The sequence below is a fragment of the Ciconia boyciana genome, chromosome 3 (genome assembly GCF_034638445.1).
Source record: "Ciconia boyciana chromosome 3, ASM3463844v1, whole genome shotgun sequence".
Classification (NCBI taxonomy): domain Eukaryota; kingdom Metazoa; phylum Chordata; class Aves; order Ciconiiformes; family Ciconiidae; genus Ciconia; species Ciconia boyciana.
Genome location: NC_132936.1, coordinates 111,406,905 through 111,422,051, shown reverse-complemented (window position 1 = coordinate 111,422,051; position 15,147 = coordinate 111,406,905). Strand labels below are relative to the sequence as shown.

General features: G+C 47.3%; 1 protein-coding gene across 2 annotated transcripts in view; it reads right to left on the bottom strand.

Moving 5' to 3' along the window:
• FOXN2 (forkhead box N2) overlaps window positions 1-15,147 on the bottom strand; it is a 30,872-nt gene that overhangs the window by 12,018 nt on the left and 3,707 nt on the right. For both annotated transcript variants that reach the window (XM_072857104.1, XM_072857105.1), the window contains exon 2: window positions 3,682-4,232. In XM_072857104.1, the coding sequence (XP_072713205.1) occupies window positions 3,682-4,218 (537 nt within the window). In that variant the 5' untranslated portion in view covers window positions 4,219-4,232. The remainder of the gene's footprint in view (window positions 1-3,681; window positions 4,233-15,147) is intronic.

Sequence of the window (15,147 nt, the reverse complement as noted above, 5' to 3'; positions counted from 1 at the left end):
TGGAAAAACAAGTCTAGCAAAGAGCAGGGAGACTCTTCAGGGCTTCCAACTCCAAACCACTATTCACTTCAGGTCTTCCCATGCTATATATCAGACATTGCTCCCTCAAATAAAGCAATATCCCACTGTAGACCTCTCTCCCCCTGACCCCAAGACTGCGTGACAATACTTAAGATGCAAAGAGCATTAGCAGTATCTCCTGAGGATTGCTAGCCTGCAATCACACCTCCACATCTTCAGAAGAACCAGCATATCTGCTGTGGCCCTGGAAGGCAAGCAGGTGTCCTGGGACCGGCTCCAGCACTGTTCCCTTTCTTTCCATCAGCTCCAGCTCCCAACCACCATTACTAGAGAACCACTGAAACCTTGTCTGTCTGGATGACTGCAGACACGAACTCAACTGCAACTCTAATAAGAAAGGGTATTTCAGCTTGTAAGTCTATCATCTGGGGTAAACCTTGACAAGCCACTTAGATACAGCAGCAGCATCACAATGTGTGCACACAGAAAGAGTAAATGTGTATTTTAGCAGAGATCTGACGTACATACATCCTGTTTCCATGGCATGAAAAGTTCCTCCTCTTGACTGCAGTGCTGGCTCATAAGACATCTCAAAGCAGCTACTTTCCCTTCAGCGCCCTTCAACTCATTAAAAGAAAACCATAACGTACAATATTTTTCAGCAATCCAAGCAAGGATAGCCTTCCCTCAATCTCTGCTGAATGCCATCCTAGACTCCTGAACGCCCGCAGACTGTTGTGACAGGCAGGGTAAAGGTATTTAGCTGGCTGACATGAATATACGTGCAAACAGAACAACCATCCACAGCCACATCTGCAGCACGATGTGGCACAGCTCGGTGGAAGCAGCTCTGCGGAGTGAGAGAGTTGGTGCTGGGGGATCACCTGCACGTGCCTTGGAGGTTTTTTTACTCCAGATCTGCTGCAGCAGGGTCTTGCGGACAACATTTGAGAGCAGTCAGGGCACAGCAAGCACGCTCCTGCAGCACCTCTTCCAGGTTAGCACCAGCCAAAATGAATCCAGTTCATGTGTCCCGAAACTGCCCTGCAGTGCCAGCTCATGTGGGTAAGTGGGGGAAAAATCAGGAGATTCACTTTGAAATGTAAAGTCCAACCCAAAATTTTAGTGTTATGGCAAACATGAGGAAGGACTCTTCCTACTTTTGCTGCCAGACCTCCAAGAGATAATTTCGTAGCTGACAGTCAACAGCAATAGCCAGGGAGGTGTCAGAAAGCAGCCTGCCCCAGGATAGGGGGGCACAGACCCTCCCCTCCTCTCAGACATTTACACTCTTCCAATACGAGAGCCCAGATTCATTTGAAAGGCTTTAAAACCCTTCTTACCCTGATGTTACAAAATAAAACATGCTCCTCTCATGCAACATGCCATAGGCACCTCTGCTTCCACGGGCACTCGGGATAGAAGAAAGCTGACTACGTGCTCCCTTCAAGACACAATTAAGATGCCGTTAACAAAGAAAAAATGGAAGAAAATACAAAATTATCTTGCCCTCGCAGAGAACCACCCAGAGGCATTGCTAGCACATGGTTACAGACAACACAATCAGCAAGACAAGCTTGCAAGCTACAGCCGCTTGCTGCAAGAAGTGATGGCTGAGGAGCTCATCCGAAGGGGTCTGCAGCATTCCTGTCACCCCCTGTGGAGTCTGTGCATGCCACCATGTACCACAGACTTATTTTGCAGGAAGAATTTGGAGCAGTACCCTCATCTGGTGCTTTTCTAAGCAGGGCAGAGGGTAAAGATTTAACTACTGTGTGTTGGAAATGGGGAAGCTTCGACAAAGTTTCAGGAGGGGCTTTTTTGAGGTGGGGTTTTTTTGGTAAATGCAGTTTCTGTTCTTAAGAATTAGAGAGTTGTGCAGTCTCTAGAGCCTTGGGAAAACGCTGACAGAGCACATCAGCATCACCTTACTGGTAGTGGTGGTACCTACTGTACGCTTTGTTTTTCCAACTAGAGGTGTCACATCTAGCAGCAAGCCATCCTTTGGCTTTCCTTCAGGCACTCTGAGCCCAGCAATGCTGGTGGAGTCGGCAGGGTAAGCAGAGGACCAGGCAGTCTCAAGATCCTGCCACCCACATGGCCAAGACACGAGGTTTGCCTGGTAACTCCTAAACAGCGAGGGTTTCCATGCTGGAAATGGCTGAGCTTGAAAGGGCAGATCCACAGACAGCAGGAACTCATACACCGATTTAGGAGATTTCCCTTCCCTGCCCCTATTCTTCTGAGCCTCACGTCTCCCTTCCCGGACAGAGCCACCCAGTCCTTCAAGGGCACCTTTGCCATCTGCGGCAGCGTGCGGTCGCTGCTCAGGTCCACGTCCTTCACACAGGCACAGCAGCATCTCAGCTACTCCATTACAGCACCTGGAGCCACATCAAAAGCCCATCCTAACACTCGGCAGGACTCAGCTATGGGGGACTTACTGGACTTGCCACACAGCAGTAAAAGTCTTTTTTTTTTCAGGGCAAAGCTGCTGCTCAGGAAAACAACCCCCTAACAATTTAATGTAAAAGCAGGGATATTGAGAAGCGGTGACGTTCAGTCCTACCCGTACAAGACAGTCCTTCCCGATGCCCGCTCAGCTCCAGGACCTCGGTCTACAGCGAGAGGCTGTCAAGCACGCCAGGCATTGCATGCATGTCTGATAACAAGCCTGTTACCACTTAGGCTGAACTCTAAGCACACCGGTCCGGGATTTGTTTGTTGACTTTTGGTATGTGGTTTGTTGGTTTATTTAAGTCAGAGCTGGCTCTTTGAGGAATGGGATGGGAAATGAGAGAGGAAGGGAGTCACTAGTAAAATCATACAAATTAGAAGAAGAAAGAATTTGTACAGAAAAGAGTATCCTTGACTTTAAGAAGTGAAGCTCGTGTCTGCACCACGTAGAGACACACACTGATATGTTATGACAGACGTTAAAGAAATACAGTATGTTAAATGCAGGAATTAAGATGGTTATTCAAAAGCTAGAGCTGTGCTAAGTGTAAGAGAAGATCACAGCCGAAAAAGTCAGTTGAATATTCAAGACAGCTTTCAGACTGAGAAACACTCAGCCATGTACATACAGCGTGCCCGCAAGCAAGGGCACCCTGCAGAAGACCGCATCTGCACCCAAATGGGCTAGCCCATGCTAGCCAAGCGGGGAAGCTGCTTGACATCCTGCGACCTCTTCTGCTTCCCAGTGCAATCATAGCCGTGGCTGGACTGGAAAAGCAGGGAAGGAGGAACACACCCCGAAATTTCAGCATGGGAAAAGAGAGAGAGCACCAGTTTAAGAAGCTTCAGCAAAAAGCCATCCTAAGACAGATGTCTGAAATTTCAGGCTGGGTATTGCAGGCTAACAAAATTATAAGTAAGTGGAAACAGGACCCTTTGCAATAGCTTGTTAGCCAGCTTTAAAATGGATGCATTACAGCTAGCTCTACCCAGGTCAGTACTAAATAACAAAACCAAGAGACTTTTGTCATCCTGTGATTTGTCAGAAGTCGCATTTCCAAACCATCTCCAGCTGCAAATAAAGTGTTAGAGGACATGGAGGGGGAAAAAAAAACCACCCAAAAAGTCCTTGAGAACAACAGAGTCTTCTCCATTTCCCCCTGAATTTCAACCTTGATCTACCTCCCTGCTGCCAGGTCTCACCTTGCCATGGCTTCTCTCCACCTTTCGGAAACACTTGTTCAAGGAGAGGTTGTGTCGGACCGAGTTCTTCCAGCCAGTGGGTGCCGTGGCGAAGTAGGGGAAGCGCTCCAGGATCCAGCTGTAGATTTCTTTGACTGGCAAGCTCTTGTTGGGGGAATGCTCGATCGCCATGTAAATGAGAAGGCTGAAAGAGTAAGGGGGTTTGGAAGTGGAGGATTTTTTTTCGGGGTTCTGGTAGCAGGATGGCGAGAAGGATGGCACACTGTCACCCTCAATGTCATATAAGGGGCTAACGATCGGAAGACCCTCACTTCCGAGGCTGAAGTTTGTTAGAAGGTTAGTACTTTCATGTAGCCAGTTCAAATTTGTGAGCTCGTCGTCTGCTGAATCTTTGTCCACCACAGTGGCCTTTGGCCTGCCGGCATCGCCTGCATCGGGCAAGCTTCCCATCCCATGACACTGCCGGAGTCCTGCAGCTTTTTCTGCTCCTGGCGTTTCAGCTTTCTTATCCGGAGTCATTCCAGTGACTGGACCCATTTAGCTTTATTGGTCTGCAACAAAGAAGATGGTCAGAAGTCAATGCCATCCTTCAAAATCACGTTCAGTGGCAGCCTACCAAACCCAAACGCAGGGCTGTACCATCTCCACGTTGTGCAGGAATACTGTAGTCACTGATGAGAGCCCCCCAGTCATCTCATGAGTATGTCTTAACTCCTCCTGGTTTATAACCAGAGCTTACGGTAAACACTTGGAAACTACTGTATCTATCCTGAAACGCCAAGTTGGACACAGAAATAATTACTATTTTGATGTCAACATCTGAAATCTGAAAAAGACCTTAACAGGTAGAATCTAATCCATTCAGCTCTCACATTAACTCTCTAGTTATACTCATTATATTGTAAATTGACCCTATTTAGAAGTGTTTGCCTTTGGTGCCCAAAGAGTAAAAAATAAGTTGCAAAACTTAAATCAGTGTAAAGTGAAGTTGTGGTCTCAACGCAAATGAAGTCTTTACAACCTCCTACAAGTCAAAGTCATTTCCAAGTACTGCCTCCTGTTTCTACCAGGGAAAGATCTGGCCAGCGCATCGGTTCCGCTAGGTCCCGCGGAGCTGCCCAGGTCTGAAAGACCTTCTTTCCCCTCCCACAAGGGGTTGCTGTTCTAACCAGGGCTCTGCTGCAGAGCAGAGGGTAGTAGGACCAGCTCTCAATGGGAAGGGGCCATCCCCTGGGGTGGCAGCTCAGACCTGTTGCAGCAATAATGGCTGACCACCTGCTTTGCACTTTTCCCTAAATGAAAAAAAAAAAAAGAAAATATAAAATTATATCTATTAAAAACTGCCACACAGAATGTATGGTCTAACAGGCTACCCATGCTTTAGAGGCATTACACTAACAAGAAGCATCTTCTTGCTCATAGAGTTTTAAAAGGGGTCATCTAGCAAACTATATTATGCTAACAGCTGGTTTTTGTGCTGGTGTGACCACGTTAGAGCTTCACTGCACCTACAGCTTTGGCCAACATAACTGTACCAGAAGTACAGGCCAACAAAACCACTCTAAAGATGTGGTGTGTATATCTATATATAGAGATACACATATACAGGGGCAATACCAGCCTGCTATAAACATAAGGCACTCTGACTATGGATGCAGTTTACCGGCAAAGCTGAGGTTTGTATTAACTGTAAAAAAACCCAAAAAACCCCAAAACAAACAAACAAACAAACAAAACCAACCCAGTTCCCTGTCCCAGTACATGTTCTATCATTCCGGTTTCATGCTCCAGCTCCTACTGCAAGAGCTCAATTGCAAGGCAAGGACAGTCTCCATATCTCACCAGAGAGCTCTATGCAGTGTCATGGTTTAGCCCCAGTCAGCAACCAAGCACCACCCAGCCGCTCGCTCACCCTCCCCCCCGGTGGGATGGGGGAGAGAATTGGAAGAGCAAAAGTAAGAAAAACTTGTGGGTTGAGATAAGAACAGTTTAATAATTGAAATAAAATAGCAATGATAAAGTGTAATGAAAAGGAAAATAACGAGAGAGAGAGAGAGAGAGAGGAACAAAACCCAAGGAAAAAAAAAAGTGTTGCAACCGCTCACCACCCACCGACCAACGCCCAGCCCATCCCCGAGCAGCGATCGCTACCCCCTGGCCAACTCCCCCAGTTTCTATACTGAGCATGAGGCCATATGGTGTGGAATAGCCCTCTGGCCAGTTGGGGTCAGCTGTCCTGGCTGTGCCCCCTCCCAGCTTCTTGTGCACCTGGCAGAGCGTGGGAAGCTGAGAAGACCTTGACCAGTGGAAACACCACTTAGCAACAGCCAAAACATCAGTGTTATCAACATTATTGTCATACTAAATCCAAAACACAGCACTATAGCAGCTACTAGGAAGAAAATTAACTCTATCCCAGACGAAACCAGGACATGCAGTTATTTCCTTACAACAGTTTTTAGCAAACACATGGCTTCGTGCACTTGCACCTTCTCCTACACAGCGGAGGCAAGGAGTTGGCCAGCTTGTGTCCGTGGTCTGGCTGTCCCACCTACAAAACCACACCGCTGGCTGGCTCCAACCTGACAGCCTCACCGTGTCCATGCAATTACACTGCCCAGCCTGCCTGGAGATGTATTTGCCCAGCCTCCTTATTTTGAAGGGGAGCAACATGTGCGATGGAGGCGTGACGTGGTGTCATAGAAAGGCAACAGGACACATCCATTTTATGCTCCCCAACAGGAGCCAGAGCCCTGCCAAGCCTGTGCCTGGTGCCGGGCAGGTGTGGGGTGCAGAATTTGTGCCTCCCCCAGAAAACGCACCAGGTTTCCCACCAGCAATTTCTTCTCCTCTGTTCACCTGCTCATATGCTTTTGCACCAGCTATTGCAAAGCTGTTTTGACAGTAACACCTGCACCTATGCTTACCAGTACTAGTGCTGGAAACCATCCCCAAATTTTCTATTTAAGTGCAGGGACAGGCGTGATTAACTACCAGCTCAGTCATTACAAAAAAAAAAAATAAATAAAGCAAAGTGAACTGCTCAAATAGCTGGTCAAAAATAGCTTTGCTCTCCCTACAATTTACTTCTCCCCCAAGCCATCAGAGCAGATTTATATTGGCAGTCAGTGATTGCTGGCTTTAAACACAGCAATATATACATATGCTTATGTCACTTTTTCAGTCCTTTCTTAAATTAGAAAACAAACAAAGAGCTAGTGATAATATTCACACAGTGAGACAAACCCCAATTCTGCTGCAACGTGAGCTGCACGGTTTTCCTTATAACGATTAACTTTACCTCCTTGGTCAGCACCTCTTTAGCCAGCGACGTACTAGCTTACACCTCTCAGCTGTGTATTAGTAATTTTAGCACTCGGTTCATGTTGCACGAAATATCCCTTTGCAAATCTTCAGTCAGCACAGTAGATCAAGAACATGCACACACACACACGTGCAAGTTTTAGGTCACTATATTTATTCTTTTGGTGAAACGGGGCAATAAAGTCTGTTTTACGACACAAATATGGCCTGGGCACACTCACAGTCTTCTCAAAAACATAGAGGGAAGAAAAACATATTAACTTATCAAACTGGCACTTAAAATCAGGTAGGCTTTATGGTGTCAATGCACTATTTGTTTGCACGCTATTATGTGTTAGCAGAGAATCATCAGAATAATTAACACCCTACTTTAAAAAAAAATCATTTGCAAGCAAGATACTTACAGTAAATAATATAGGCTAGTGCCACGTTTCTCTGAGTAGATGCATTACAAAAATCCACGTCTCATATTACCTTCCTAGTGCCTAGTTCACCACCTCGCACATCTTCTACAGGAACACATCAGCAGAAATGAAAATATTTTTTCTAGAAAGCCATAAAGGCCATTATTAGACTATTATCATCCAATAAATAAGGAAAAAAAAAATCACAGTTCCATAACTACAGCATTTTCCAAAGGGGGTTCTCCAGTGGTCTAAACTGAATGCTGCATCAAGGATAATTTAAATATAGAAACAGCAGAGTGTGCAACAGGAAGAGTTATTTTAATGAAGTAATACTTAGCTCCATTGCAACGGCAGTAACGAGACTGGTAACACCGAGGACCATCAACTGATAATTTTGGTACTGCCTTTCTGGAGATAGCCAGTGTTCCCAGACAGCATCACCTCAGCCCCAACGATGTAACGTGCTTTATACCACGTGAAGCTACCCTTGCTTGGCTTGATCTCAGAATATTGTAACCTCTAATTCTGTCCAGTTTATCTGGCCTGCTGCTGCATCAGTCTGAAGAAGAAAACAACATTGGTAGCCTTCCTACTGCAAAGGACTGCAAAGCCATCAAAAGCTTGCCCTTCCCGTAGACAAAGATCAACCACAACTCCAAGAGGTACCCCACAGATGGGCTCGTTAACAGACATGTTAATGTCTGTCTCACCTCTCAAGCACGCAGGGACCATGCGGACCACAGGACCTCCTCACCTCTCAAGCACCCAGGGACCATGCGGACCACAGGACCTCCTCACCTCTCAAGCACCCAGGGACCATGCGGACCACAGGACCTCCTCACCTCTCAAGCACCCAGGGACCATGCGGACCACAGGACCTCCTCACCTCTCAAGCACCCAGGGACCATGCGGACCACAGGACCTCCTCACCTCTCAAGCACCCAGGGACCATGCGGACCACAGGACCTCCTCACCTCTCAAGCACCCAGGGACCATGCGGACCACAGGACCTCCTCACCTCTCAAGCACCCAGGGACCATGCGGACCACAGGACCTCCTCACCTCTCAAGCACCCAGGGACCATGCGGACCACAGGACCTCCTCACCTCTCAAGCACCCAAGGACCATGTGGACCATAGGACTGTCTCCAACTGTTCAGTTGAGATAGCACTGCCTTTCGCCTGTAGCAGCCCGGTGGGGAGGGACAGCAGTGCCACAGGAGTGTATCTGAAGGCACACAAGTGGTCAGCCCGCATGCTCTCCAAAGTCCCTCTTCATTCACACAGACCCTTAATGACATCCAAAATTCACAATTTCTTTTTCTCCATGTGTGCTCTGCTTGGCCATAAGCAGATGGGACTGTGAGAACGCAGCTTCCAAGCTGCCGTTTTCAAGATTACCACTTCCAATATTGGGGTTTAATATTTTATGTAAGGGTCATGCGATGCACCACAGCTGGCTTTGCTGTAAGCTAGCAGGGTTTTCTGGACAGGGATGACCCAACGGGAAAGCCACAGTAAGAGCAAAGAGAGCAGACTGTGAGAAGAAAAGAGCATGAAGAAGCTCTCCAGTGCAGATGTCCTGATAAAACCATATACGCCTCAGATTTTTTTCCTAATGTTTCTCACTGTTACTGGCTAGAAGGGTTGATGCAAACAAGGATAGAGGTAGTGGCAAGGACTTACTCTCCACAGTGCTCCCAGCCAAGCTGAATTAGCAGCACCGATGTGAAACAGAGAGGGAGGGGAGAGGGAAACCTAGCAGAAAGGCAAGGTTAAGAGCGCACATGAGCGTTGCAAGGCCACTCAGTGAAATTTATCTCCCACTCCTTTATTCCCTTACTGCCACCTTCGCTGCCTCTTCAGCTACTCCCCGTCCCTCTCCTCCGGCTCTCCCGGAGCCACTTCTTATCAAAGGAGGATGGCAGATGGCAAGCATTTAACCGACCTCGCCGGCTGGCGCGTTGAATGCCCAGAGACTTGCTGCAGTTCCCGCGGGGACAGCCCCAGCCCCGCGAGCAGAGCTGGAAGGTAACTCCGGCCGTGCAAATGCAGAAATAACGTGCTTCAAGCACACCTCTAAAAAACATGCAACAGTTTACACTCTGTCCCATGTGCTTTTCCCTACCCATAAGTACACAGTAACACAGCACGCTGCTGTTAATCACTATTAACACTTGCAACTGAAAGACAAAGTATTCAAACCCTAAGAGCATCACGCCTCCGAACCCTAAGGAACACAAGCACCTCTCTCCTGTAAGCACCTTCAAAAGAAAAGCCAACCAAAACATCTACTCCTCAAGTACAAAGTACTGCAGCAGAGGTGCACATTATTTTGCATGGTAATTATATACAGAGGACTATGATTCTAGGGCGAGAAGATTAAAAGGCCGCAAAGTCAACTGAGGCTGCTCAAATAAAAGTTAGGGTGAGCAAGACGACCTTCTGTCCAGCAGTCTTGTGATTTTGGCATCGCTCAAGAGCGCACAGAAATAATAAACGCCGGTCCAGCACCCAAAGCCCAGCGAAGTCCTGCTCTTCCAGGCCACTCGCTACCTGGACAGCACAGCCCAGGTCCCAAGGGGCTGATTAAGGCTGCAGGTATATTCAGGTGGCAGTCAGGTTCAGAGAAGCCCTAACAGACTGGAGGAGATTCAACGTCACGAGACAAGATAAGTTTTGCAATCTTCTTTCAAACTCACTGAAGAGCTAAGTTTGGGAAACGTTACGGGGTCTGGAAGGTCCTCAGCCTAGCAGGGCACATCTGGGGTTAAACCAGGTTTGCACGCCCCATCTACATCCCCAGCTACGACTTCAGAAGACCTTGAGCACCACTGTGTTCTGCCACAGAAACAAATATTTTAATGCATGAGCATTTTATGAAGACAAAGCTGCTTTAACAAAACTGGGAGTCCACTTAGGCATATCCTCAGGCAAGCAGGGAAGCACGCTTTTTTTGCAGCAGCCCTTCTTGAAGAAGCCTCAGCTCCAGCAGCGTCCAGGTCCAGGGGGCAAAGCCATAGTAGATACCTCCGTCCCACCAAAGGTGACCTTCTCCAAAACCAGCAGCATTGCAGGTAACAGCGCACAGCCGTCATTTTAGTATTATGGCCACCACAGCTGGACTCATCGACCCGACAAGAAAGAAATCAACCTTTTCGTTAAAAGACGCCATAGACCTTGTCCATGCCAAGTTACCACGTGAGCAGAGCTGCTGCTGCTGCTTGACCCTTCTTCATTCTCCAGTGGCCTCAGATGAAAGGTGCCGTTTGGCATCTGCACAACATCAGTGCCCCAGGTTAGGACAACCTTCTCTACAACTAAACGTACCTATTTATTTCTGTAGGACCAGCCAAGCAACTAGGTCACCTCTGCTAGTAGCAGGAAGACCTGGAACCCGCTAACAGTGCAGTAATTTCCCTCCAGATTTAAAAAAATAAAAATTAAAAAAATCTTACCATGCATTGTCTAAGTCTGAGGAGTAGAATATTATTTTAATCCAGAAGAGACTTTTAGCCGTATCACACTTACGCTAATGAGAGCAGCTCTGCAACCGTGCTCTCTGCAACAAGCTCAGGGCGTGCAGCCTTAGTTAGAGCCGGGGCAATTTGTGTACTTTACACACAAATTTTGTACTAACATACACACACTCCGAGAGAATATTTTAAAAGATTGGTATGTGCCTTTGCATGCAAGCAACTATACCAATAGCAAACTCTTCTATTGATTTTTCATATTCCCTTGCATTTACGGGAAGCTTATCGACACCAGGGATTGTCCTGACTTAAATATATCACTGTAGGTCTCATGTTGCTAAAACGGCACAAGAATTACACAAATAAATGAGTGTCACCACTCACCTACACAAGTTTATGATAAACTTTCCAGACAGCACGGAACCAGTTTTTGTGCAGTAGAGGGAAGAGCAACAAAACAAAAAAATCTTGGCACAACTAGCGAAAACCCATCGATAAAAAGCACCACATCCGCTTCACTGGGAGCATTAAAAGCATACACCAGACCATTTTTCCCCCCCATTAATTTAACCTTCCCCCCACCACCACCTCCTTTGTCTCGGGCTGCCCTGCTCCATCCCCTGCCCACCTCACAGGGGCGGCTCAGCGGGCTGGAGGTCAGCCTGAACCCCCCCTCAGCCTGCAAAAGGCCTATATTTGATTACAACACTATATGATGTCACGTATCCAAGACAACTAAAGGCATTACGGTCTCCCAGGGACAAAACCGCCTCTCGGCCATAGATTTCGGCGAGCCGGGACCCGTTGTCTGCAGAGGAGAAGAGCGGGCAGCTGCACCCCCCCATCGACAAAAGGCACCCAGAGATGCTCCCCCAGGGCAGCACCCATGGCAGGCGGGGCCCTTCCCGCTCCTCTTGGCTTGCAAAGGGGGGGGAATTAAAAATAATTGTTCAAAAACCCATTAAAAAGGTGGTTATCGGCTTCTCGAAGCCAGCCCGAGAAAAAAAAAAAAAACAACCAAAGGACTGGACAAGCTGCAAGCTCAGGGGTTTCTTTTTAACCTTGGCATGGGTGGGCTCAAAGGAGAAGAGAGGTTTTCCAGGTATTTGCTGAAATACTTCCAAGCCTCTCTCATTTTAATGCCCCTTTAATGTCAATATTCTCCCACACTCTCTGATCTAATTAAAGGCAAGGGAAAACCAAAACAAAACAAAACACAGTAACGAAAACCAATTAAAAGGTCCAATATTAGGAAAAGTTAAGAAATGTTGAAAAATTTAAAAAGGGAAGGGAATAAATCCTTATCATAGCCCAGGGAAGGGCAGGGAGTGAGAGAAAGATTTCATCCGAGAGCTAACGTATATGAAAAAAGTTTTCATTTTTTTATTAAGTACACATACACACACACACAAGTGGGTATGTGACTGAAATAAATATCTGAAACAAAAATGATAGGTAAACTCAGACATGCCCAGACCCCAATCCAGGCCCTGTGCACAGCCCAGAGCCTCTGGGCCATTTATTCCAGCGCTGCCTGCAGAGACTTTGCAATCGTGAAGCCTTTCCAAAGGCTGCAGTCACTGTTGGACGGGGTTCCCTGTGCCTCAGATCTAAAACATGCACATGAAAACAGTCTGAGTATAACAGAGAAATTGGGAAGTGATTAAAAAAACCCCAGCAGTGAAATCTAAACTATTAAGAAAAACCCTTGGTGTCACAGAAAGGGGGGGGGGGCGCAGTACTTTTAAGAAAAATGCTTTACTGCCAATAGTAGCTTTTCAAAAGTAGCTTTTCAAAAGACGCCTTCGGGTCATGTTCCTTAAATTCAGTACACTGCTTGCTAAATGGACTAAAATGCAAAAAAAATGTAAGCCATTGATATGTTCACAAGTGAGCCATTTGAGCAAATGCCTTGCAAAATAATTCTGATGCTAATTCCCTTTCCAGGGTAACCCTTCCACGTGTTTCTCTACCATCCTCTTGAAACAGAAGTGAATATAGCTACATTTCACCTGATGTCAGTACCAATTTACCAACACTAGAAAACATAATGCTATCTTTTCCATCCAGCTTTTCTGCCTTCTTCAGCCTTAAAGTACCAGAACTCCTGATTTTCAGCTGAAAACCAACAATTTGAAGCTTCGCCCCAAGTGACCCTTATGCAAGATTTAATTTAAAAGCATCATCGGAGCTGTACCACAAAGCCACCGCCACGTTACCAGTACAACTTCGTGATCATGAAGCTGTCACCAGTTGCTGTTTCCCATCTCCCGCTCCCCAAGCACAAGTTTTCCTCCAGAGCCCCATGCACGGCAAAGCGATGCTCTTCACCATGCTGACCTCCCTAGCCAACTTGCTCTTAATTTTACTCCACAACTGTTGAACTTGGCTTTCTGTTTCAGAATTATATCAGAATAATCCCCCTGCTCATAATGGTTGTGGCATAGAATTATCTTTTCTTCTATATGGTGACGCCACACTGGAACACCGGGACCAAGCAGGTTTCTCGTATAGAAAAATGGCCCAGTTTAATCATACAGGGTCTGTATGTTGAGGTACACCTTCAGATGGAAGGCTACAGAAGATACAAGTTTCTCTAAACACAGAAGAAAGGCACCCGTGCTAGCAAAACTAGACCAAAGTACAAGATGCCATCTGACACTTCTCATACAGCATGGTCAAAAGCCCAAAAGCATACTAGCTCATACTTTTGACTATTCAACTCCCCTAAACCAAACCAAACTGGCTGATAACTGGTCTGGTGATGGTCCTCGCAGACCAGAGGATGAGGGATGAGCGATTGCTGCTGCTGCTTGGCAGCAGGCTTCCCGGCTCCCACTCACTCTGCTCTACGTTGTGCAAGTTTTCCAGTTGCTGAGCTCTCTCCACATCCAGTAATCAGCTTTTAGGCAACCAGATACTTGCCCCAAACCTAAGCACAATGCAATCCAGTGAGACTTTTAAAAAGGAAGCAAGGAGGGGACCACACGTGAGCCGGGAAACTAAAAGTAGCTCCAAACTGCAAGATAGGAATGCACTGAAAATAATCTGAGAGAAGAAACAAAGCCTGAGCGTGGTATCAAGATAAGCTGCTCCAGGAGACGTGCTTTGGGAATACATCCAGTCACACATCACGAAGCCCACAATAAACACGCGATGGCTATTCGTACGACACACGCTGGCTGGACACCCAGATGTGTAACCAAAAGAACAGGAGTATCGACCAGCATCACCCGCATACCGCCCATCCAGCACTTAATAGATGGAAAACGCAGTTACGCTGATAAAGTCGAAGGTACCCACTGATGCCGTTCAAAGGCACATCGAGGCGTGCGGGTCTGTGGCTGTAACGCAGAGACCAGGTTTGTCACCGGCCGTCGGGGAAGGCCCGCGCACCGCCGCAAGCGCTGCAGCTGGAGGCTGTAGACCCGATCTCAGCCCAGCCCTGCATTTCTAACCCGTCCCGTTAGCAAGTTCAGAGAAGCGGCGTCAGCCACCTTAGGCCACAACTGCCATCCTGCAAGGCAGCCAACGTACACGGGTACCGCTGACCCGCTACATCGTATTAGGATTTTCTGCCAGCAGGAACTGGGTGAAAACATTCCCAACTTATAACCTAATCCTTACAGAGGGTGCAGAAGAGCAGGGGCGGGGGCTGATTTCTGCAGCAGCCAATTTAAGGGAGTCCCTAACAGACCCTAACCTTTGAGGAAAAAGTAGGGAGCTCTAAGTCTAGTTTGAACATAACAGAAAAAAATTTGAACACGCTAGGGGAAAAAAAAAGAAAAAAAGAAGTCAAAATCCACATCACTGAGTTTTGGTATAAATCTTCTTATCCGCGCAAATTCCAGGCTTCTCTTAAAATGGTCCTGCTAGGTGAGCAATTGTTCGGTAACATGGGTATTTCTACCCCAGACACAACAGCTGCTCTTCCCGGTGGCCGGCCGTGCAGACCTCCGGGCACTCGGCACTGAGGGGCACCCGGCAGCGCTCTCTAAAAGCGAGTGTGACCCAACCCTCATGCTTCTGCAGCCATAACATTTTACAGGGAGGAGGCAGGGTACCAGGGTCATAAAGATGCTGGCTGGCATCAGACAGCACTTCTTCCGTACGACGTAATTTATTACCGAAGCACGGGCGAGCTGTCTCCCGCTTGCTGACTTAAATTGTATTTTGCAAGTACCCCGGAGCGTTGCTGTGTGCTTTCACCCAGCATGGCGAGGACGGGATGGAGAGTTCATCATCACACAGCGTGCACTA